Source organism: Anastrepha ludens, chromosome 5, assembly GCF_028408465.1.
Source record: "Anastrepha ludens isolate Willacy chromosome 5, idAnaLude1.1, whole genome shotgun sequence".
Lineage (NCBI taxonomy): Eukaryota > Metazoa > Arthropoda > Insecta > Diptera > Tephritidae > Anastrepha > Anastrepha ludens.
Window position 1 is genome coordinate 111,977,864 of NC_071501.1, and position 24,120 is coordinate 112,001,983.

The 24,120-nt window shown below is 36.1% G+C and overlaps 1 protein-coding gene across 3 annotated transcripts in view; it reads right to left on the reverse strand.

The window, feature by feature from the left end:
* Positions 1-433: 433 nt before the first annotated feature.
* The window catches only part of LOC128863168 (uncharacterized), an 88,349-nt gene continuing 64,662 nt past the window's right edge, over positions 434-24,120 (reverse strand). For 2 of the 3 annotated variants that reach the window (XM_054102166.1, XM_054102168.1), the window contains exons 2-6: positions 13,104-13,771; positions 12,825-13,019; positions 6,701-6,832; positions 6,236-6,548; positions 434-997 (exon numbers count right to left, since the gene is read on the reverse strand). In XM_054102166.1, the coding sequence (XP_053958141.1) occupies positions 795-997; positions 6,236-6,548; positions 6,701-6,832; positions 12,825-13,019; positions 13,104-13,424 (1,164 nt within the window). In that variant the 5' untranslated portion in view covers positions 13,425-13,771 and the 3' untranslated portion in view covers positions 434-794. Of the gene's footprint in view, positions 998-6,235; positions 6,549-6,700; positions 6,833-12,824; positions 13,020-13,103; positions 13,772-22,608; positions 22,879-24,120 lie in introns of those variants that run through there. The other variant, XM_054102167.1, reaches the window with a different exon arrangement.

The following is a 24,120-nucleotide window of genomic DNA, read 5'->3' on the forward strand; positions in this document are numbered from 1 at the left end:
TCACTACTGGACGCAGTACACTCTACAAAGTGTGAGAGTTAGCGAAAGCTGGCACTGCCAACTTCAGCCGCCACACAAATTGGTAATTCGATATTTTTTATGTTCAATTTTCAATTTTTTTTTATTATTACCTAACATAAATATGTATGTTTGATCGTTACCTATTTTTATTTTGTAATTTTAATTATTCTTTGTCTCCATCCCTACTCTTCTTCTTATTGCAGTGTTTAAATTCATTGAATTCTTAGTGTTTTTTTTCTTTTCTTTGTTTGCTTTTTCTTTTTCGGTAATTTTTCGTTTTACTTTGTTATACACACACATTTAAAACTATTATTATTGTTGCTGTTGTTTGCTTTTTTCACTTCTATTTTACTTTTTATTTTCATTTATTTATTATTTATTTTTTTGTTCATCTATAAACAATTCGTTACAATTACCAAATGCATTTTGTTTAAATTTTTTATTATAATAGTTTTTTTTTGTTTCTTTAGTATTCGTTGCCGAATCAAAATTCAGCTGATTAATTTTTTTCATACCCGCAGATATATATTTTACAATTAATTAATTATTTATTTCTGTTTTTGCTTACTTACTTCTCCCCCTCTCTTTCAATTGTTACTCGTATTATAATAATTATTATGTTTTTTTTTCGAATTTTCATTCAATGACAATGGCTTATTGTGTACGCTTCAGTTTGTTACTTTGTTGTCTTTTTGCAAATTTTTTTTATTATAATAATTTTTTTTTTGCAATATATTTTAAATTTATTACATTATTATGAGGAATAAAAACTATCACGCACTAGAATTATCATTGGATCGGGATGTGGATGGACCGGCCCCAATGTCATCGCCTATGACGAATGTGGGGCTCTGGCGGGACGTTGACGCAACTGGTTGATAATGATAGCCTTCACGGTAACGAGTATTTGGTTTCCTGGTTGTTTGGGTGTGACCCAGAGTTGGTCTTTGGTTAATCAATTCATTGGGTCGTTTGGCTGAAAGTAAGCAAATTATTTAATAAAACGTTTGGCATAAAAGAACTCAGCGATAACTTCAAATAAAATGTGTAAACGCTTTCATAATGTTTATACGCTTCCTGTCCAAGGTCCGAGGCAGCTGGTTACTGATATACACCAGAGGTAACACATCGGCAGAGCGAACTCACATCACCCCTTTAAGGCCGCAGGTGGAGAGCCATAACGACCCTTCCAAGGACTCCCAGTCGCACCTAACGTAGTGAAGAGACACTGACCAACCCCCAACGCCCAATATGGGAGTAGACATAGGCTGGATTTTGTCATCTAACTTTCCAACTAACTCTAATAGTGTTGCTGAAGGACAGTTTTAAGTGTGTATTAAAATTCAATGGTGCGAAAACCTTAGAAATGTTGGGTATAGATTTCTCAAATTGTTTTATTGTCACTTACATACTTTTTGGGTGTTTGGCCGAGCTCCTACTCCTATTTATGGCACGCGGCTTGATGTTGTTAAAGTTTCAAGCCGACTCAAAACGGTAGATATTTTTTAAGAGAAGCTTTTTCATGGCAGAAGTACACTCGGAAGTTTGTCATTGTCTGCCGAGGGGCGACCGCTTTTAGCATTTGTTTTCTTCATTTTGGTTTTTCACGGAGATTCGAACCTACATACTCCAAATTCCAAATGGTAGTTACGCACCAACTCATTCGGTTATGGTGGCCGGTATAAAGAAATCGACCGTGGCATGAACGTTTCAGAAGGGATCGTGAGTACATAAAGAATGACGAACGTACAGGCAGGCCGTCGACGTCGAAAATTAATGAAAATATCAATATAAAAAAAGAAAAGTTGATCAATGACTGCAAATTAACCATAAAATACTAAGCGGCAGAGAACTTGAACATTGCTTATGGATCTGTTCGGACATTGTACTTAATTATTTGGGTTTGCCCCACGTTGGTGCAAAGTTGATCTCAAAGGACCTGAATTACATGAAAAAAGGGACTGCTTTGAAATTGAGAAAGACATGATTTCCAAGGCTGAATCCGACCCAACATTAATCAAACACATCATAACTGGAGGCGAACCGTGGGTTTTTGCATACGACAGGCTGTTCAGACATCAGACGAGTGAGTGGAGAGCTCCGAATAAACCAATACAAAAAAAGACACGTCGTTTTCGGTCAAAAAAGAAAGCGATGCTCACCTTTTTTATGGATTACAACGGCATTGTACACCCCGAATTTTTTCAAGAAGTTCAGATAGTCAATAAAGACTATTATTTGGGCGTTATGAGATGTGAAGCAATGCGCCAATAAAAAAAGGATTTCTAGGAAAACAACGTGGATTTTGCACCATGATAACGCTCCGTCGCACAGCGTCATCATTTTCCGTGAATTTTTAACCAAGAAAGAAACAAATGCCATCCAACAGCCATCGAATTCACCTGATATGTGCCCCTGCTATTTTTTCTGTTTGATGGAATCAAAAACCCACTGCGGGGAACGCGTTTAGGAAAGGCAATAATGGAAAAATCGAAGTCAGCTCTAATCGATATACCGAAAATAAAGCTCAAGAAATGTGTCGAGAGCTGGATCAAAGACTGGAATAAGTGCATTGCAATTGATGCTCCTCGTACTTTGAAGGCGATAATATCCTTTTTGAGGAATAAACTCGTATTTTGAATGTTCTGCATATAATCCGGGAACTTTTTGATTAAGGTGGTATTTAACACTTGTGAAGTAGGCAGCTGCTGTATACAAACAGGCATACGATGTAGCACGTCAAGGCCAAAATAAAGCTTTCCATTACTCAGAAAGAGACTCCATCACACTATATAGTAAACAAGTTGTTCGAAAACCAAATTAGATGATTCATTTTGTGCCACCTTGCACTACTTCTTCAATGAGTCTTGATGGATGGACGCCCCGAAATTTTTAATAACTTCTTTATCTTCATAAGCGGGTTTCCTAGGCGACCTCTAAGATATTAAACTAATGCTGACTGTCTACTACCTGGAAGGTTATAAAAGTTAGTGGTAATAACCCATATTACAGCCAAACGGTCACCCACATAGAGTTCTGTCCATATATGATTTATAAATGCAGACCACCCCTAAAATTTGCTTCATAAGCTCAGTGTGAATTGCTTAGTGAAAAACAGCTAAATTGGCACTATGGGGTTCACACTATAGCCCAGTAGTGGTGGAGTAGAAGTTTGTATTTGCAAGTATAGAGAATGTCAGTAGTTTTCCTGATAAGCTTGGTACTCGTAAGAGATGGGGGGATAGAGCGAAATCAACTAAGAAAAGAACTTTCAGGTAGGCCTCTCATTCCGATGAAAACACAAATTGTTGTTGTAGCAGTTCACTAGGTCCTGCCAGTGCGGAGTAGTAACCGGTCGTCATCATCTAGCGGTAGACTCAGGAAACGTGCCGATTCGACAGGTTGGGTCCAGAGGAAGAGGGGTGCTAGGTAAGTAGGTTTGAGAGAGATCATGCGAAGAGGTGATTAGTATCGTGCAGTGTACCTTCATATGCCGGACATATATTCAGTACGTTGAGGTAAATGCTCGATAGGTAGGAGTTTAACCTGCTACAATATTCGGACCGTAATTGAGGCAAAAATAGGCGGATTCCACGAAGCAGCTACAGCTCTTTGTCTATAATGCCTGGTGGTTGGATTCCGATAACGGCATTCGGCGGTCGGGAGTTTAGGAAGGTGGTGAGAGTCTTCCGATGAATGTCGTTTAATGTCTGTCTACACATTTTCTGGTCCAGTCGGTTTAATCGAAGAGATGTCTCCTTACTCGCCTAGAAGGTGGCTCAGGATTCCTATGGTAGCCCCCTAGCAGAAATTGTTTACTGAGTGTGAAGGTGTTGCAGGGAAACCATCAGGAGGAATCGCGTAGCTGCCTGATCATTGTATTTTGTCAGGTCTGCACTTTATCCTCTATGAATCATTTAGTACCGGCCGGCCAAATGCTTTAAATTTCGCTAACAATATTTCTTTGCCTTTCCCAAGTGCTGCCCTCTAGCGATTTGAGAATTTTTTTGCAGTTTTGTATCTTAGTGACAATGGCAGTTGTATGAACTGAGAAGGAGAGCAAACAATCGAAGGTGACGCCCAAAAATTTTGGGGTAGTTAAGTGTCAGCATTGGTGTGCCATCGACTTTCACCTTTAGCTCCAATTTGGTCCCCTTCGTCCAGGTGATAATGAGATTCGCCGTGGATTTAGTGAGTGAAAGCTGGGGATTCCTCTTAGTGAAAAAAACGAGATAAACGTTCACTTTGGAAAACAAACAATTGCCGGGCGGCATTATCAAACAATCGTCAGATTAAGGAGACCAGTGAGTAGTTGGGAGAGCTTCGAAATATAGATGTGTGAAAGGACCTAACCCTGCGGCATACCTAGCTTTATTGTCTTCTGTCTTGAGATGTGGTCTCGAAAAATGACTGACGATTGCCAACCACAGAGATAGCTCGCGAATCACCTCTTCAGTCCCGACGGCAAGGCCGACTATTGGGAATTGTCAAGTAGTTTTTTTACTATAGCGAAATAAAACGTGCCGAACACATTTTTATGAAATTCCGCTGGATATAAAAGTAAACCAGACAACCACGGCCAACAAAATTTACTATTTCATTTAATATGAGATTGGTTTTCGATCAAATTGTATGCGCTGATTACGCTTCTGGGGTCAAAAAGTGCCGATCACATCATGGTTTTGAGAAAAAGTACAAAAAAGTGCTCGTTAAGTGATCCATCCTTTTCTATACTGTCGTTCTCTTCATACCCTGCTGTATAAAGGGCAGTATATAATCCTAAGAATGAATCTCATTATGACTAAGAAAAAGTAAAGTGTTTACGAATAAAGTTAGTATTAAAAGTACAGGAGTAATTTTAGTCGCAAGACGCCATCTCCCGAAAGTACATCTGAGCCAGTCACTCAATGCCGGGTGCAGGTACGCTCACTCATGTTAATCCAGAGAGAAATTCTCATCAGCGCTTGTTTGAAATCGCCAAGCATAGATGGCAGTTCATACAAAGCTGTAGTAGAATATCTTTAAATATTTTAAGACTTCTCAGAATTGTAGGATTGGTCACCGTCACAAATGCGTGCAGCAAGTATTTATACTATTGTTGATAACACAGGCCGACAAAATTTAACCAACATTCAGACCCAGAAACCAGACTATATATTTCCGAAGGTTTATGATGCGCTGAATCCAAATCTGGCCTCAGAATTGCTCTATTAGTTTGAGTTTTCGAGATATCCTAACCTAAAAGTGCAAAAAACCCCATTTTTGCCCATATTTGAGGTTATGTAGCCTTGCAGATGTTTTCTTTCACCAAAATTAAAGGATGGCATCTTTAAATACAATCCTTCTTTTTTCAAATGGCGTTTTGTTTGCTCAAATATCATTTTTTTTCGCAGAGATATCGCATTTTGAAATTTTCATGTTTCGAAATTTTCCTACACCTGAAAATCGATTAAGATAACATAGACATGATATATTCGATTACTAATTTTCTTGGGTTTGAGGGCCTGAAATATATGGATTAATAGTATGTAAATTTGGAGTTTGTGGGAAAGCCTGCTTGCGGTTATGTGGGTTAGCCTGCTCGCGGTATGATAGGGGTGGTTTCTAGGGGTTAGGGCTGTGTGTGACTCGGTACCCAAAGGTTAGATAGTGTAGGGATGTGGTGAGTCAGCACACTTATGGTGTGAGACAAAATTTTAAGAAAAATAAGACTCAATTCAAGAAAATTAGTAAGCGACTATATCATGTCTATGTTATCTTAATCGATTTTCAGGTGTAGGAAAATTTCGAAACATGAAAATTTCAAAATGCGATATCTCTGCGAAAAAAAATGATATTTGAGCAAACAAAACGCCATTTGAAAAAAGAAGGATTGTATTTAAAGATGCCATCCTTTAATTTTGGTGAAAGAAAACATCTGCAAGGCTACATAACCTCAAATATGGGCAAAAATGGGGTTTTTTGCACTTTTAGGTTAGGATATCTCGAAAATTCAAACTAATAAATTAATTTTAGTTATCAATCCGAATTTTGCATGGACAGAGAAGCAGATATTAGTTTAAATTATTTCGGATACTTTTCCTTGTAGACTAGTGTAATCAAATATCAGATGCCTACCCTGAATACTGCTCTTCATCTATTCGATAAATTTCTATGTCCTTTAATGGGTTTCTCATATTTTGCCATATTTTAACTTAATGCTAAATTACCTTACCAGGTATATAAGGCTTTTGATTATAGGACGACGACGATGATATTCGATTGTATTGTTGTTGTTGTTGTTGCTGTTGCTGATTATTGTGATTTGATTCGCTGTGTGCAGTGCTATTATTTCGATTGTTATGTTGTGTTTGATGGTGTGTATTCGGCACATCAGTACTCTCGATTGGACTCATTGGTGTCATTTCACGATCTTCGATATACATTTCGCTGCCATCATCGGGCACCTGACGATAATATTGCGTCCATGGCCATGAAGCAATACCAGCCAGAATAAACGATTCAATGGCGCAAATGTAACCGATAAACTGGAAGAATAAAATACACCGATTAATAGTAAAAGATATATATTTTTTTTTTTTGTTGGAGAGGTGTTCTTAAGAGGAGAAAAAGAAGTTGAATGCGTCATTGTGAAATAAACGCATGGACTATTCTCTAACCCACAGTTATTTCTACGTACCGCTGAAGTAAAAAGTGTATCCTTGGTGTGCTTGTTGACTGCAATGTACTCTTCAGCGTAAAGCACCATATGCATAACCAGCGTCGAGCTCAAAATTAATATCAAACCAATGCTCAGGTACATCCATGTATTCTGCAATCAAATTGTTTGAGTAAGTGAAATTTCTAAGTCTTCATTTAATATCTAAAGGGTGATTTTTTAGCTATTATCTTTTTAAACAGTTGGTTTAAACAGCTGACGCACGTTTCGTGTTTTGTTTCACGGCCAAACATCTTCAGTTTTGTCTATAATTCAACCATGAATCGTCTTACAAACGAAAAACGCTTGCAAATCATTGAATTTTATTATAAAAATGCGTGTTCTGTTAAGAAAGTTTAAGATCCACTTTTTTATCGAAAAATTGTGTTCAGCGACGAAGCTCATTTTTGGATCAATGGGTACGTAAATAAGCAGAATTGTCGATTTTGGAGTGAAGATCAGCCAGAAGAATTGCAAGAGCTACCAATGTATCCAGAAAAGGTCACAGTTTGGTGCAGTTTATGGGCTGGAGGTATCATTGGACCGTACTTCTTCAAAGATGCTGCGAATCGTAACGTAACTGTGAATGCTGAGCGCTACCGTGAAATGATCCAAATTTTTTTTGCCTTTTTGCAGAAAATGCAAGACCTTGCATGACATGTGGTTTCAGCAAGACGGTGCAACAAGCCACACAGCACGCGTAACAATGGACTTGTTGAGAAACGAGTTCGGTAAACATTTTATTTCACGTTCGGGACCTGTCAATTGACCACCCAGATCGTGCGATATAACGCCTTTAGATTATTTTTTGTGGGGCTATGTTAAAGCTCATGTCTATTCAGACAAGCCTGCTTCAATTAACGCATTGAAAGACAACATTAAAGCATTTATATGTGAGATACCGGCCGAAACATTGGAAAAAGTATACCAAAATTGGACTAAGGGGATGGACCACTTGAAGCGCAGTCGCCTTCAACATTTGCATGAAATAATCTTCAAACATTAAATTACATGGACTGTACTATCGATTCAAATAAAAATTGCATGCATTTTTCTGAATTTTACGTATGGTTTTTTGAAAAACTTTCCTATAGCTCTTAAAAAATCACCCTTTATTTATTCAATTTTTTTAATAATTCTATTTCGGTTCGTATTATATTATACCGGTTCGTATTATTTATTCTACCGTATATTACAAGCGTTTTACTTTTTTATTTTATTTTTGTAAATTTTGGATTAAAATTTATTTAAGTGTTATTATTTTTTTATATTATTGATTTCTTATCTTTATGTGCACTTTCTTATTTAATTTTTATTTTACATTATTTTGCATTATTTTATTTTATTTACATTTATTTTCATGGTTTTATTTTATTTCTTCTTATTTTATTTAATTTTTTTTTATTCTTTAATATTATTTGGCTTCATTTCATTTATTTTTTGCATTATTTAAATTAATTTAATTTAATTTTCTTTTATTTCATTCCATCTTCATTAATTTTAATTTATGTTTCTTTGCTTTAATATTTAATATCTTTATTTTACTTAATTATTATTATTTATTTTATTTTATTTTACTTTAGTTTACATTTTTGATTTAATTTTTATTATTTTATTTCGTTCTACTTATTTTAGGTTTTTTTTGCTTTAAATTATTTTTTTTGGTTTTATTTTTTCATGGTGTTATTTAAATTCTTTTATTATTTTATTTTACTTTACTTTACTTTGTTTGATTTTATTTAATTATTTCGCATTATTTGAATTAATTTTATTAACTTTTTTTCATTCTTTTTTATTTATTTTAATTTATTTTGCTTTGCTTCAATATTTAATTTAATTTAAAGTTATTTCAGTAATTCGTTTCGTATCATTTAATTCTTATTTATTTTGTTTTATTTTACTTTAGATCCCATTTTTATTCAATTCAAAGTAATTTTTATAATTAATTTTTATATTTACTCAGTTCTATTTTATTACATTTTTTTATTTTCTCTTATTTTATTTTTATTTTTTTGAGCTTAATCCATCTCGGCTATTGCCGGAGATTACACATCCCGGATAAAATTTTCAAGGGATTGTGGTCTGGTGGAGCGTAGTCCAAGTTCTACGCCCATGCGATTACTGTTGCTTAAATAAAAAAAAACATAAAAAAACATTCCACTATTCAACAGATCCATAGAATTACAAATAGAATCCAATCAGACCTTGAAAACAATCGATACTGTGCCGCAGTATTTTTGGACGTAGCTAAAGCGTTTGACAAAGTGTGGCATGAAGGCTTACTCCACAAAATAAAAAGAATGCTACCTTTTGACTACTATCTCATCATAAAAAGCTATCTAACCGACCGAAGCTTCTACATTAAATACGACAGTCAATGTTCAGATATTCATCAAATAACTGCTGGAGTTCCGCAAGGAAGCGTTCTTGGCCCTCTACTATATGTTTTATTCACCGCAGATATACCACCTCCTGACGAAACTAATTCTTCAATTGCTACGTTCGACATCAGACAAAAGCTTAATTATCGCTACTGAAAAACTGCAGCGATATACAAACGCAGTTAAGGAATGGTTTGATAACTGGTGCCTAAAAATAAATGAAGACAAAACCGTACAGGTTATATTTACTAACAAAACAAAATTTACCGCAGTTCCAATTAAAATAAATGATAAAGCAATTATATTATATAAAGCAATATAATCAACTACTAAATATCTGGGAATTCACTTGGACTCCAAACTAAATTGGAGTCACCACATAAAGCAAAAGGTCAAACAAATAAAAGAAAAACTTCGACAACTTCATTGGTTAGTCTGCTCCAAATCCAGACTCACTATACAGAACAAGCTGTTAGTGTACAAAACTATGATTAAACCAATCTGGCTATATGGATTCCAGGTGTGGGGAACGGCTAAAAAAACTCATATAGAAAAAATCCAACGACAGCAATCAAAGATTCTTCGAATTTTGACCATGTCTGACAGGTACACAAAAAATGATGACATCCACAGGACTTTTAATATAGCAAGAGCAGACGAAGAAATCAAAAAAATAACAACAAGGCACTTTGAAAAAATACACACACACAGTAATGCAGAAATCAACAAACTTCTTGAAAGGGAAAGAAACGGGGAAAGGCGCTTAAAGAGAACCCGACCAAGCGACCTAGTATGATAAATGCTAAAAAACCATAAATATGTAAAAAAAAAAAATAATTAAAAATAGTTGTAAAATGTAGTCATGTAAAGTGAAACTTGTATTGTATTATTGTATATTATTTAATCGCTATTATTTCGTTTATTTTAATTTTATCGCTTTTTGACACTGGCCATTAAGCGATGTATATAAATCCTGACCAAATTGTTAACCAACATACTTAATGTCAAAGGACAGATGTATAAAATAAATGGGGTATAAAAAAAAAAAAAAAACATATTTAAAAATCTACGAACTATTGCACATGTGTCCAGTATGGTCGACTTCTGCATGTCTTCTAAAAGGTGTTGGCAGTCAAACGTCTTCAAACGTTTTGATTAGATGCTTCGGCACTAATCCAGTGGAAGATATAATTATTGGTATTATATTATTTCCCTCGCTTTGTGCATCCGTTTAAGATCTATGGCCAAAACTGCATACTTCGATATTTTGGTGGAGTATGTGCTTTGGATGTTGCGATTAAGGGGCACCGCTATATCGATTACTTCGATTGTTTTATTTGTCTTGTCGAACAAGATAATTTCAGGTTTGTTGGCAGCTGTTGATCTGTGGATATAAATCTGTCCCAGTACAGTTTAAAATTTACATTTTTCAATATTGCTTTTGGTTCATATTTAAAATACAAGACTTCTTCTTGTAAGAGACCATGTTTTATCGCAAGTTGTTGGTGGAGGATCTTTGCTTTATTGTTATGTCTCATGACATATTTACGGGGGCAAGTACGCTACATCCAGCAATTACATGGTCGATTGTTTCACCGTAAATGCCGCACCTTCGGCACCTATCTTCTATTGCCTTGCCATGTATCGACCTTCGGAAATTTCTTGTTGGAATAATTCGGTCCTGGATAGCGATTGCGAAACCTTTTGTTTCAGAAAATAATTTTCCTCTTTTTAACCACAAATTGGATGATTATGCGTCTATCCATGCCATTTCGAGATCATGGGGATGGGCACCATGTATTATTTTTGTATTCCATGCTGCGATCATCAAGCTGAGCGGGGTAAAGCCATTATCTGCCATAGCGGTAGTTTTAAATATATGGGACTCGCTGCTTAGAAAATATGTACGTAGCTTCAAAGTTTGCGAAAAGTCTAGACGCGCTATATTAATGATTCCTCTCCCATCAATGTTTCGAAGAAGCGATATTCTATCCACAGCGCTTTGAGAGTAATGACTTTGGAACTTAGTTAAAGTGGTGCGTATCAGCGTTTCAATCCGAAGGATATCTGTCACAAATCCTAAATAGATTTATTTTATTTTACTTTACTTTACTTTATTTTATTTGATTTTATTTTCCTTTATTTTCTTTACTTATTTTTGCATTATTTTACAATAATTAAATTTATTTAATTTTTTTTAATTATTTAAATTTATTTTCCTTTGCTTCAATATTTAATTTAAATTTGTTTTTGTAGTTCGTTTCGTATTATTTAATTCTTAATTATTTTTTTTTATTTTACTTTTTTGAATTCATTAATTTTTATTTCGTTTCATTTGTATTTCGTTTACTTACTTCTATTTTATTACATTTTTATTTATTTTATTTTAGTTTGCAAAATTATTTTACTTTTGTTTTCATTTTATTGTATTTCAATTTTGTTTTATTTGATTTGATTTTAAGTTTTCCCCTTTATATTATTTTATACCATTTCATTTTTACTTGTTTAATCTAATTTTTTTGCATTATTTTAAATCATTTTTATTAATTTAATTTTATTTCATTTGATTTTTATTTATTTTACTTTGCTTTATTATTTTGTTTAACTCAAATTTATTTGAATTAATTTTTTTTTGCATTATTTTACTTTATTTTAGTTTTGTCTTTTGCATTTAATTACATTTTCTTTTATTTAATTTAATTTAATTTAATTTTAATTTACTTTCTCTTTTCCTTCCGGATTATTTTATTTTATTTTTATTTGTTATATTTCATTTAATTGACTTTTATTTCATTTTGTATTGTTTTATGTTTTATTTTCATTTCATTTCATTTTTATTTATTTAAATTTTGTTTTTTATCTTTGTTCTATTTATTTCGCCTTATTATTTAGTTTTACCTAAGTTAATTTTAATAAATCTTTTTTCTTTGAATTATTTTACTTTGTTTAAGTTTTTTTATTTACTTCAATCTCGTTTTCTTTCGCATTATATTATTTTATTTGATTTTGTTTTTATTCATCATATTTAATTGCGTTTTATTTTCTTTAGTTTTATTTTATTTTTCTAAACAATATTAATATATTTTATCCCCTTATTGTGTTTTTACTTATTTATCTTTATTTTAATTTCTTATATTTTATTTCATTCGTATTTCTTTTACTTTATTTAGCTTTGTTTCATTTCATTTTTGTTTTTCTTTACATTCTTTGAAATTATTTTCATTTTTTAATAATTTTGTTTTATTTTATTTGATTCTATTTTACTTTTCTAACTTTATCTCATTTTAATTTTACTTTACATTATTTAATTTCATTTGAATTTATTTCATCTAAGAGAAATTTTTTGTATTCTTTTATTTTTTATAAATTTAGTTTTTTTCAGTTAATTTTTTTAATTTCTTTTTTGTAATCTTTTATTTTTTATAAATTTAGTTTTCTTTTCAGTTAATTTTTTAAATTTTTTGTTTGTATTCTTTTATTTTATATAAATATGGTTTTCTTTTCAGTTAATTTTTTTTTATTTTATTTATTTATATTAATAAAAATTTATTTTATTTCCTTTGAATAATTTAAATTCTTTTATTTTGTTGTATTTCATTTAATTTAATTTTATTTGTATTTATTTTATTTCGCTTTTTTTAATTGAATTGAATTTACATTGATTACTTGAATTATTTGAATCCATTTTTTATTTTTTCTTTCATTTGATAAATTCATTTGCTTACAACTTTAGTCCAATTGAAGGGGAACATGAGTGCTATATGTGAAATGTCTAGAAATAACATTAGACAGGTGATTAGTAAGGAGAAGATCGCACAGAAGACCATTAATCTCAAGCGTCCGATGAGTGGCAGTAAAAAGAGGCCTACTTGTACTGTGCCGGCGGAACATTCGCAGGCCAGACAAGCGGCTGACGATAACTAAAAAAAATCAATAAAAGAAAAAAAACAATTATTGATATAATTAAATATAAGTTTACGTATTTAGCTTCGTCGCATGCTAACCACCAAAAGAATTCGCACAATCCCTGTAGGCGTTTTCAAGTGTTGCGGATCACAGTGTAGGGCGACACCCCATGGCAGTGGCGTTTGGCCGCTGCGCTGTTTATAATTGGCGTGCGAGTCCCACGACGTGCACGTGCCCAGCGGCGATTCTAAGGATAGTGACAGCTCACCGGCTCTGCTGCCAGCTATTTCAAAATCCTGTTCATCGTCCAGCTGACAGCAGACCGGTTCTAATTCGCGTATTTCGTCCAGTAGGAGTTCTATCTCGTCCGTCCCATATAAATCAGATACAGACGGTATATAACGTTGGGTTTGTTGCATTTCCCGTTGCGGGGGTTGTCCCACATCACCGGATCTTGTGCGAAATTATGATGATTTTAAAAATACCCAAAAACCACACTCCAGACGCCAATTTGAAGTTTACGATAGCAATTTGTTGGCGAAAAAGATTACTTTGGAATCGATGCTTCAGGAATAGCTGAATAGAGCTGTACAATAAACAACCAGCAGTTCAATATGTAGTTACGATAGTAGTAAGTATGTAGACGACGGATGGGAGATATCGTGTTAACGCTGCTGCAAATATTTATGTGAAATCCGATTCGTGTTGGAGGGTTGTAGTCAATTTTAAAGGTTTTACACTTTTCGGGCGATCTTCACTGTAAAATCTGTAAACAAATCAAAAAATTCGAGTTAAAAATTTATAACTTATATATAAAGTTTTATTTTCATCCGAAATGGACAACAGAAAATGATAACAATGTAAACATAACAACACGAATATAAACTAACGGAACAAAAAATTTTCGACAGCATTGAGACAGTGACAGATTAAACATTGAGATTAAAGCCCGCCCCGGGTTGTAACACAAAATGATGATGATGATAATTGAGACATTTTAGATACAGATACTCCAAAGTGTGTTTCCAAATGAATTTTGAACCATTATAATTTACAGAACATACGAATTCCCGACTTTCAAACACATTGCGAATTTAGTATTTTTATGCTCCTAAAAAATTCCATAATATACAGATGTAATTAAAATAATGTACATTAAGTAATTTTTTTTTTTTACTATTTTTGTTTTACTTTTGACTGTTTTATACATATATATATATATAATAGGTCTATTTATAAGTTCGTGCGGTTTTACAACAGATGGCGTAACTTGATTATTATTCCATCGATCCACATTTCCAAACATTCATTGGAGAGCTACTGTCGTAAGGCACAAACGTCAGTATAAGTTTTTTATTTGAAGCGTAAACAACAATATTTTTACCACACTTGAAAATGTCGAATTTCGTGCCAAATAATGTGTTTTTGCGGGGAATTCTTCTTCATTATTTTAATATGAAGAAAAAAGCAGCCGAAAGTCATCGTATCTTGGTGGAAGTTTATGGTGAGCATGCTCTAACTGAGCGAACGTGCCAGAAGTGGTTTGCACGCTTTAAAAGTGGTGATTTTGGCTTGGAAGACGAAGAACGCGAGGGTGCGCCGCCAAAGTTCATGGATACCGAATTGGAGGAATTGCTCGATCAAGATCCGGCTCAAACGCAAGAAGAGGTTGCAAAAACTTTGGGAGTTGATCAATCAACCATTTCCAAACGTTTAAAAGCCATGGGAATGATCCGAAAGGTAGGCCATTGGGTGCCGTATGAATTGAAGCCAAGAGACGTTGAACGCCGTTTTATGGCATGCGAACAACTGCTTCAACGGCACAAAAGAAAGGGTTTTTTGCATCGAATTGTGACTGGCGATGAAAAGTGGGTCCATTACGACAATCCAAAACGTCGGGCAACGTATGGATACCCTGGCCATGCTTCAACATCGACGTCGGCGCAGAATATTCATGGCCTGAAGGTTATGCTGTGTATCTGGTGGGACCAGCTGGGTGTTGTGTATTATGAGCTACTGAAACCGAATGAAACGATTACGGGGGATGTCTACCGACGACAATTGATGCGTTTGAGCCGAGCACTGCGAGAAAAACGGCCGCAATACGCCGATAGACATGACAAAGTTATTTTGCAACATGACAATGCTCGGCCACATGTTGCACAAGTGGTCAAAACATACTTAGAAACGCTCAAATGGGATGTCCTACCCCACCCGCCGTATAGTCCAGACCTTGCGCCATCCGATTACTATCTCTTCCGATCGATGCAACATGGCCTGGCTGACCAGCACTTCCGTAATTACGATGAAGTCAAGAAATGGATCGATTCGTGGATTGCGGCAAAACCGACCGAATTTTTCACAAAGGGAATCCGTGAATTGCCAGAAAGATGGGAAAAAGTAGTAGTAAGCGATGGACAATATTTTGAATATTAAATTTGTAACCATTTTACGTCAATAAAGTTTCAAATTTCGAAAAAAACCGCACGAACTTATTCATAGTCCTATTATATAATTGGCGCGTACACCCTTTTTGGGTGTTTGGCCGAGCTCCTCCTCCTATTTGTGGTATGCGCCTTGATATTTTTCCACAAATGGAGGGACCTACAGTTTTAAGCCGACTCCGAACGGCAGATATTTTTAAGAGGAGCCTTTTCATGGCAGAAATACACTCGGAAGTTTGCCATTGCGTGCCGAGGGGCGATCGCTATTAGAAAATGTTTTTCTTAATTTTGGTGTTTCACGGAGATTCGAACCTACATTGTCTCTGTGAATTCCGAATGGTAGTCACGCACCAACCCATTCGGCTACGGCGGCCGTCTCTTTAATACACAGGTAGAAATTTCGAAGCTCTGTCGACCTCCTTGTGGTTGTGGTATGTTGATGTAATGAGAGTAGAAAATACAATAAAAAAATAATCTATGAAAAATTATCTTGACATCGGTGAATATCAATTATAAAATGACTCGGATAGTATAAATATTGGGTTGGCAACTAAGTAATTGCGGATTTCACTCATAGATGGCTTCAGTTGAAATTTTAGGTTTGCGGACGTAGTACAAATGTGAAACACATTTTGATATTTGATAGTTGGATAGTTCAGCTGTGAATCAGTAAAAAAAGTGTTCTGATCGGTTGCGCAGTTTTCGTTTGGCGTTCATTGAAAAATGGAAAATCAAAAGGAACATTTTCGTCATATTTTGCTTTTTCATTTCCGCAAAGGGAAAACCGCATCGCAAGCTCATAAAAAGATATGTGCTGTTTAGGGTGGCGAAGCCTTAAAAGAACGGGCATGTCAAAATTGGTTTGTTCTGGTCATTTTTCACTCAAAGACGAAAAACGCTTTGTTCGTCCAGTTGAAGTTGATGACGCCCTAATCAAAGCAATAATCGATTCGGATCGTCATAGTACAACACGGCAGATTACAGAGAAGCTTCATGTACCACATAAGTGCATTGAAAATCACTTAAAACAACTTGGCTATGTTCAAAAACTCGATACATGGGTTACTCACGAACTGAAAGAAACGCATTTAACGCAACGCATTAACAGCTGCGATTTGCTAGAGAGACGTAATGAAAATCAACCATTTTTAAAACGACTGATAACTGGCGATAAAAAATGGGTTGTTTACAACGATATCAGGCAGAAAAGATCGTGGAGCAGGCCCGATGAACCAACTCAAACAACATCAAAAGCTGATATTCATCAAAAGCAGGTTTTGGTATCAGTTTGGTGGGATTACCAAGGAATTGTATGCTTTGAACTCTTACCACCCAACCGAAAGATCAAATCTGATGTCGTTCCCACGACAGTCGGTTCTACGTTACCGGAACGACCCGGATTTATATCCGGCCAAGGACTGTCACTTCAGCAGCATTCCGTATATATATATATGGGGAATGTTTATGCTCCTACAACAGCAACAACAACAACAATTCTGATGTCTACATTGAACAACTAACGAAATTAAACAATGCAGTTGAAGAAACACGGCTCGAATTGACAAATCGAAAAAGTATTGTATTCCATCATGGCAATGCAAGGCCGCACACATCTTTGGCTACTCGGCAAAAATTATTGGAGCTTGATTGGGATGTTTTGCCACATCCACCATATAGTCCTGACCTTGAACCATCTGATTACTTTTTGTTTCTATCTTTACAAAACACCTTGAATGATAAAAATTTCAATAATGATGATGATGTCAAATCGTACCTGATTCAGTTTTTTGCTAATAAAAACCAGAAGTTTTATGAACGTGGGATTATGATGCTGCTTGAAAGATGGCAAAAGGTCATTGATCAAATGAGAAATACATTAGAAAATAAAGTTATTTAGTTCTATGAATAAATTGCCTTACCGCAATTAGTTAGTTGCCAACCCAATAGATACCAAAATGTTATTAAATGAAATTAAACGAGGAATTTTGATAAACAGCGGCGCCTCTATTTTCAGTTATACCGCAGTAAGGCTTCATGAGAGTATTGTAACTTCAACTATACGCAGAGCGAATTGTAATAGAGCGCTCACACTCAACTGAGACCTACCAAAAAGTCAAAGTGGTTTTAATTAACGATAAGTAAAAGACTGTCATGCTATGCGAGCAGTCTTTAATAAAAAAATCAAAGTACTTGGACTGTCTTTTTGAAAGACGCGAAATCTCATTTGCATCGAGCTCGTGAAAAATATGCTTGAAAGCATCGCCATTAAAGAGATGCATTGGGTGTGATGGGGTAAGACAATTTTTGCCGAAATCAAATTTCCTGTATATCGTTTTTTGAACTTGATACTGGTACCACGATAGAAAAATAAGTAGAGCTGTACTACTCGTATTATTACATTTGTCAGGGAGAGAGAGAGAGAGAGAGTCTGATGTTGCAGAAGATATTTTGGAAAGTTTAGCTCCACATCTTTTGGACAAAAGCTCAATTGCTAACACCGCGTTACACAAATTCTGTCCTATGAACCAAATATACTTTTTCGGAAAGGGGATAAAAAATAAAAATACACGTGGCGATTTTCATGGACACGTAACAATGTTTTTTTTTTTGGTATTGTATTTTATAACTTTAAACGAGCAATTCTTGTATGAATATCTGTATAGCCACACGATCTCAGGATTAGCTTAACGGATTTGAATGAAATTGGGCACACAGATAGTGTATCACATTTCTAGACTTTTCACGTCGGTGTTGCCACTGACAATGTTTCATAGGGTTGCCACCTGTTCGAAATTAAAAAAAAAATTGCATGAGATATGCCGATGTGGGTATCAAAAGAAAGGTATTTCACTCCGCATTACAATAGAGATATAAAACCCCGAATTTTTTTATTAATTTTATTATATTAAAATTAAAAATTGTTGCATTAAACATTTTAATGCTTTTAAAGAAACTTCAGCCTTTTATTTTTGCGTTTGTAAGCATTTGTTATTTTAAAATCAGCCGCCACTATATTACACTGCTGAAAGCGTAATGCAAAGAGTTCGGCTGTTCTCTTTGACAAATTTCCTTCTCGTACAAGGTCATTGAATTCGGCTTACGTTACTAAATGCGGCACTGCAGTCCCAAGTTCACTGGGTGTTGGTACAAATTCCGATACTTCTGGTTCCCCGCATCTCGCATTCGATGCAAGAAATGTTGATAGTATTGTTGGTGCTACTGTTGGTTCTCCATCCCTTAATTCGGGAACATCATCAAAAATCTCCATTGAAGCCGCTATACGTTCTTCTGGTGAGTACATAACCGCTGGAATTCTACATTAGAGTAGCGAATTTTGTTGCGGCGAAAGTATTGGTACCCTTTAGTTTGAGTAAAATTTACGCAAAAGTAGCACAGTTCACTGCAGTGCTCCGTACGTGGTAGCCAAATTGTTGGTACAGAGTACTTTATTGTTGACCTTCCATCAGTAAACCTGCATAAATTTCTATAGCAATAGTCGCACACGACTTGCGGAGGAGTATGCCACAAGTAAGGAACATAAGCAGTCTTGAATATTTTCTGAAACGAATTAACCACTGTTTTCGTAATATTTTTAAAATTTTTACTTGGTGCGAATAAGCCACAAACGTAACAAAAGTTATTTCGAAATATACAGAAAGACGTTTTCGCGCAACAGAACCTAAAACAATTGTCAAAGTATACGTCTCCTAGTAGCGCAACTGTCAGATGATCGGAACTTCCGGAACTGTAACAAACACACAAACGGCACAGAGTGTGTTGTATGAAACAATAAATTAAAGGTTAATAAGTTGTTTAAAAATTTGGAGTCCCTTCAAGTTATGCCGAAAATTTAGAAACAATTTTTTTTTAGAAAAAAAAGTTTAAGAAAATCTGAGAATTGATAACATTTATTTTTTTAATTTTACATAATAACAACATTTCCACGAGTCTGCCTGCAGAAATTCAGCGCGATTGGATCACGGAAAAAGGGTTAAAAATTGATCCAAAGTTTTTCACACAGGCGGACTACGAGCTCTATATTTTATAAATAAAAAAAAAAATTCTGACGTATTTTATTTTTTCTCCCCTTTCCGAAAAAGTATATTTGGTTCATAGGACAGAACAAAAGTTCGTTTTTGTAACGCAGTGTAATTGGTCCTAACAACCACGTCACAGCCCACTATATCCTAGTTCGACATGCTCAAAGATTGAACGTACCTCATTTCTACTATTGCAGAAGCTGCAAGAATGAGGAGGAGGAAGAGTCCGTTAGGCACCTTCTTTATTACTGTACCGCGTGGCATGCCACTAGGTTTAGATACTAGGTTCATCGTTACTAAATGATACTGATGACCTTAGTGTCAGCCAGATTAATGGGTTTACACTTACAATATTTTAACTCGAAGTTCATTAAGTAAGCTAAAAGGTATTTGTGCCCATATCAAAATTTAGTTCCTTTGAAGTGCGGCAAGCAGCAGAAAACTGTATCTACTTGGAATACAACCCTTAAGGTTCATGATGCGACTCCTATATCCTCTCATGAGGCCAAAAGCCAACCTCAACCTTCCCGTGGTATCTCCTATTTCAACAGATGAGGAAATGGCTTCCGAGTTTGCAGCGGGACAATTCAATTTCTACCTGATGTTTGAAGGAAATGTCGACATCAACTTTATTGCTCACTTAGTAGGGTCGGATCGCTATTCAAGGAAGAAGACCTACCACCGATCTAAGTGAGTACGGGCAAATCACCCAAGTTCACCGAAAGAAAATCGACTCGACTATAAGGAGTAGAAAGAAAACTAGAACCGGCTTGGATACTGGTTCCTCGGCAATGGAAGCCTCATTATAAGCTTCCAATTATCTCCCGCTTGACGATAAGAACAGCGGGTCAGAAAGTGTTGACGAAAGAGAATCTTGGGCAATGTAAAGGCTGATCAGATTGGAGATACTTTTTTAAGTGGGGGTTTTTTTAACAGATCACGAGTGACTACTGTCTAATTAAATACACAATTTTTTTCAGTATTCATTGACATTTCATAATGGAAAGACTTACGGCTCTACAACAACGTTTACAAATCGTACAATTGCATTACAAAACTCGACTCGTGAAAAGTGCTGATCGTGTGCTCAAGCCAACTTTTGGTGTTCAGCATTTGAGTCCTATAATATTTTTGGCTTAATGGCTATGTATTTGAGCTGAAGAGCAACCCGACGACATTCAAGAATAGCCATAACGTCCATTGAAAACAACCGTTTGGCGCGGCCTATGGGTTGGAGGAATCATCGGCCTATATTTCTTCAAAGACGAGGCTGGCGCCAATGCAAGTGTGAATGGTGAACGCTATCGCGCAATGATAAATGCATTTTTGAAGCCCGTGATGTCTACAAAATTTGGTTCCAACAAGCCGGCAGACGGCGCTACTTCCATATAACCCCTGAAACAAAGGATTTACTGCGTCGTTTGCTATCGTTTCGGTGAACAATTTGTCTCTCATCTCGGACCTGTGGATTGGCCAACAAGATCGTATGATATCACGCCTTTGGACTTTTATTTGTAAGGGATTTGTAAAGTCTAAATGCTTCGTGGACAAAGCAGTTTCGATTGAGGCATTGGACGCCTTTTAACAGTTGTTGTTGTTGTAACAATTCACTAGGCCCTGTCAGTGCAGTGGAGTTATCGTCTACCTCAACTAACGGTATACCCAGCATATGTGCTGATTCGTCAGGTTGGGCCCAGAGAGAGAGGGTTTGAGCGAGGTTAGTGTCGTGCGGACATATATTGAGTACGTCGGGGTCGATTCTGGATGGGGAGGAGTTTAGCCTGCTATCAGACAGTGAATGAGCCAAAGTTACGCAGCACTTCCGAAGCAGCTAAAGTTCTTCGTCTGCAATTGCGTGGTGATTGTACTCTGAAAACAGCATTTGGTGGTCGGGAGTTTAGGAAGGTAGTGAGTCTTCCGATGAATGTCGTTTAACGTCTGTCTATTAACTGTCCGGTTCAGTAGTTGCACTTGTGTTTGGTCCTGGGTCTCGTCGGTGTAGTCGAAGAGGTATATCTTGACTCAGGCTCTAGCAAATGTTTGCGGAAATGATTCCTGTGGTAGCACCCTAGCAAAAATAGTTTTCTGAGCATTTTACTCAGCTCCTTGATCAGGACGCATCCCATAGCTGTCTTGATAGCAGTATTTTGACAGGTTCGGAGCTTTAGCTACTGCGAATCACTAGTACCAGGCGACCAGGTCAGCTAATTGCTTTAAATGTCGCCAGCAAAATTTCTTTGTCTTTAACCCAAATGTTGCCGGCTAGCGATTTGAGAACCTTGTTGCGGTTTTGGACCTTAGAGGTAATTGCGGTTGTGTGAGCTAAAAAGGAGAGCAAACTGTTGAAGATGACACCCAAAATTTTGGCGTTGTTAACGGTTGATATTGGTGTGTCCTCGGCTTTCATTTTTAGATGCAATTTGAACTCCTTCATGCAGGTAGTAAAGAGGGTCGCCGTGGGTTTAGTGGGTGAAAGCTGGAGATTTCTTATAGTGAAAATGCGTTTAAGGCTGGCGGAAAAACGTTTACTTTGGACTTTTTCTTTTCACTTTTCACTTTTGGACATTCCGATGGCAGACGGTTGTACCTACCGGAATGGCTCGGGTTTTTCCTCAACAGGGGAAACTAGCCCTATCTAGTGTGCTGAACCTTTTTACCTGTATTTTGGAACATGAAGCTGGTACGGCATCTAGCAGAAAACTTGCTGAATTTTCGGCTTCACCTAATATTCTACTTCCACTGTGGTGATCGAGCTTGTAAGCTTTGAAAAACACTCGTGTCTGCGACGCCCAGCGTATTTCTCTTCTGGAAAAATCCATTGCTTAGAATTCTCATTGCTTAGCCCGATTTCACTTATGCGTAAATGAGTAAAATATTCACAAAAATGCGTAATGCTCGAGAAACTTCTACTAAATCGAAATTCACACAAACTTTTTTTATTTGTATGGATTTTCAATCACTTAGAAAATGTTTTTGTGTTCGTCTCACTTGTCGCATAAAACTTTTTACAATCCAAAATGTGAATTTGAGTCGTTCACTCGTTGTGCTCCCTTAACAATTTACATAAAACAGAAAAAAATTGCTTTGGCATTATTAAAAATGCTATTAAGAATATTTACCGCAACACGTTTTTTCTAAAACTTCCACTCCATCGAAGTGCCACTCTGCTGCCTTTCAATAGTTATTTTGTTTGCACGCAAATCGAGTTCATAAATAACGAACGAATGTGCCAAGTAAGGCAGACCAGACACTCCGAGCCAAGTCAACCATAAACAGGCCAAGTCAACTAAGTGCAACTTCTGCACATTACCGTTATAGTGTATTGTACGTGTGACTTGTGCGACAACAACAATGATAATGCAACGGTGCAACAATATGACTGCATATTATACCCGAGGTACCGCCGTCGTGCACACTGAACACTGAGCACTGAATAACTGCCTAACCGACGAACTGACGGGCTGTAGGGCTGGCGGGCTAAGCTGAATGGGGTGTGCCTCAAGGAGTTGCATATTAAAGGACCTACAAAAAAAATCTTGGCTTTTATGCACTTCAATTGACAAATTTAGTCAGACGATGAGCCGGATGCACAAGCGACGACAATCGTCTAATGGCAAGGGAACACCGGAGCCGGGGTGAATCAGATGGTGAATGGTGAATGCGGGGTTTGACCGGAAATCAGAGGGTTAGCACTAAAGCAGTTTATATGCAGATGAGCATAATTGATTTCATATTGAATGCATCCAACACGACCATACAAGCGAAATGGATATTATCTATGGCATGTGTGTGTGCGTGTGTGTGTGTTTGCAAGTGTAGATGCATATATTTGTTTGTACTTTGCAAAAGTTTGCATTAGTGTGTGATTCTATGTAAACGTGTGGTTTTATAATGCTTTCAATTGACCCAATGCGAAATCGATATAATGCGTGAAAAACACGTGGCAATCCCATATTTGGCAAGCTGTAAATTTAAAATCTTTGGACTTGGGCTTAATATTGGGTATGGGAATAAGTTTCCGCCCTCGTAAAAGAGGTGTCCCTGCTGATACTATTTTTGTGTTCGCTCTCGTAACATACTGGTAATTCGAAGGTGTATATGTGTGGTCTCAGCGGCCGCCATAGCCGAATGGGTTGGTACGTGACTACCATTCGGAATTCACAGAGAGAACGTAGGTTCGAATCTCGATGAAACACCAAAATTAAGAAAACATATAACATGCAATAGCAAACCTCCGAGTGTATTTCTGCTATGGAAAAGCTCCTCATAAAAATATCTGCCGTTCGGAGTCGGCTTGAAACTGTAGATCCCTCCATTTTGTGGAACAACATCAAGACGCACACCACAAATAGGAGGAGGAGCTCGGCCAAACACCCAAAAAGGGTGTACGCGCCAATTATACATATATAGATATGTGAGGTCTCGATCGCAGTAGTTGACATTCGTTTGAGGCGTAAAGATCCCTTTTTATCTGACGTGAAAAATGTCTACTTTCGTCTCGAAAACACAGCATTTGCGGGAAGTCATGCTTCATTATTACCTCTTAAAGAAAAGTGAAGCTGAAGCGTGTCGTATATGGATCAATATTTACGATAATTACGCTCCATCAAATGCAACTTGTAAAGACTGGT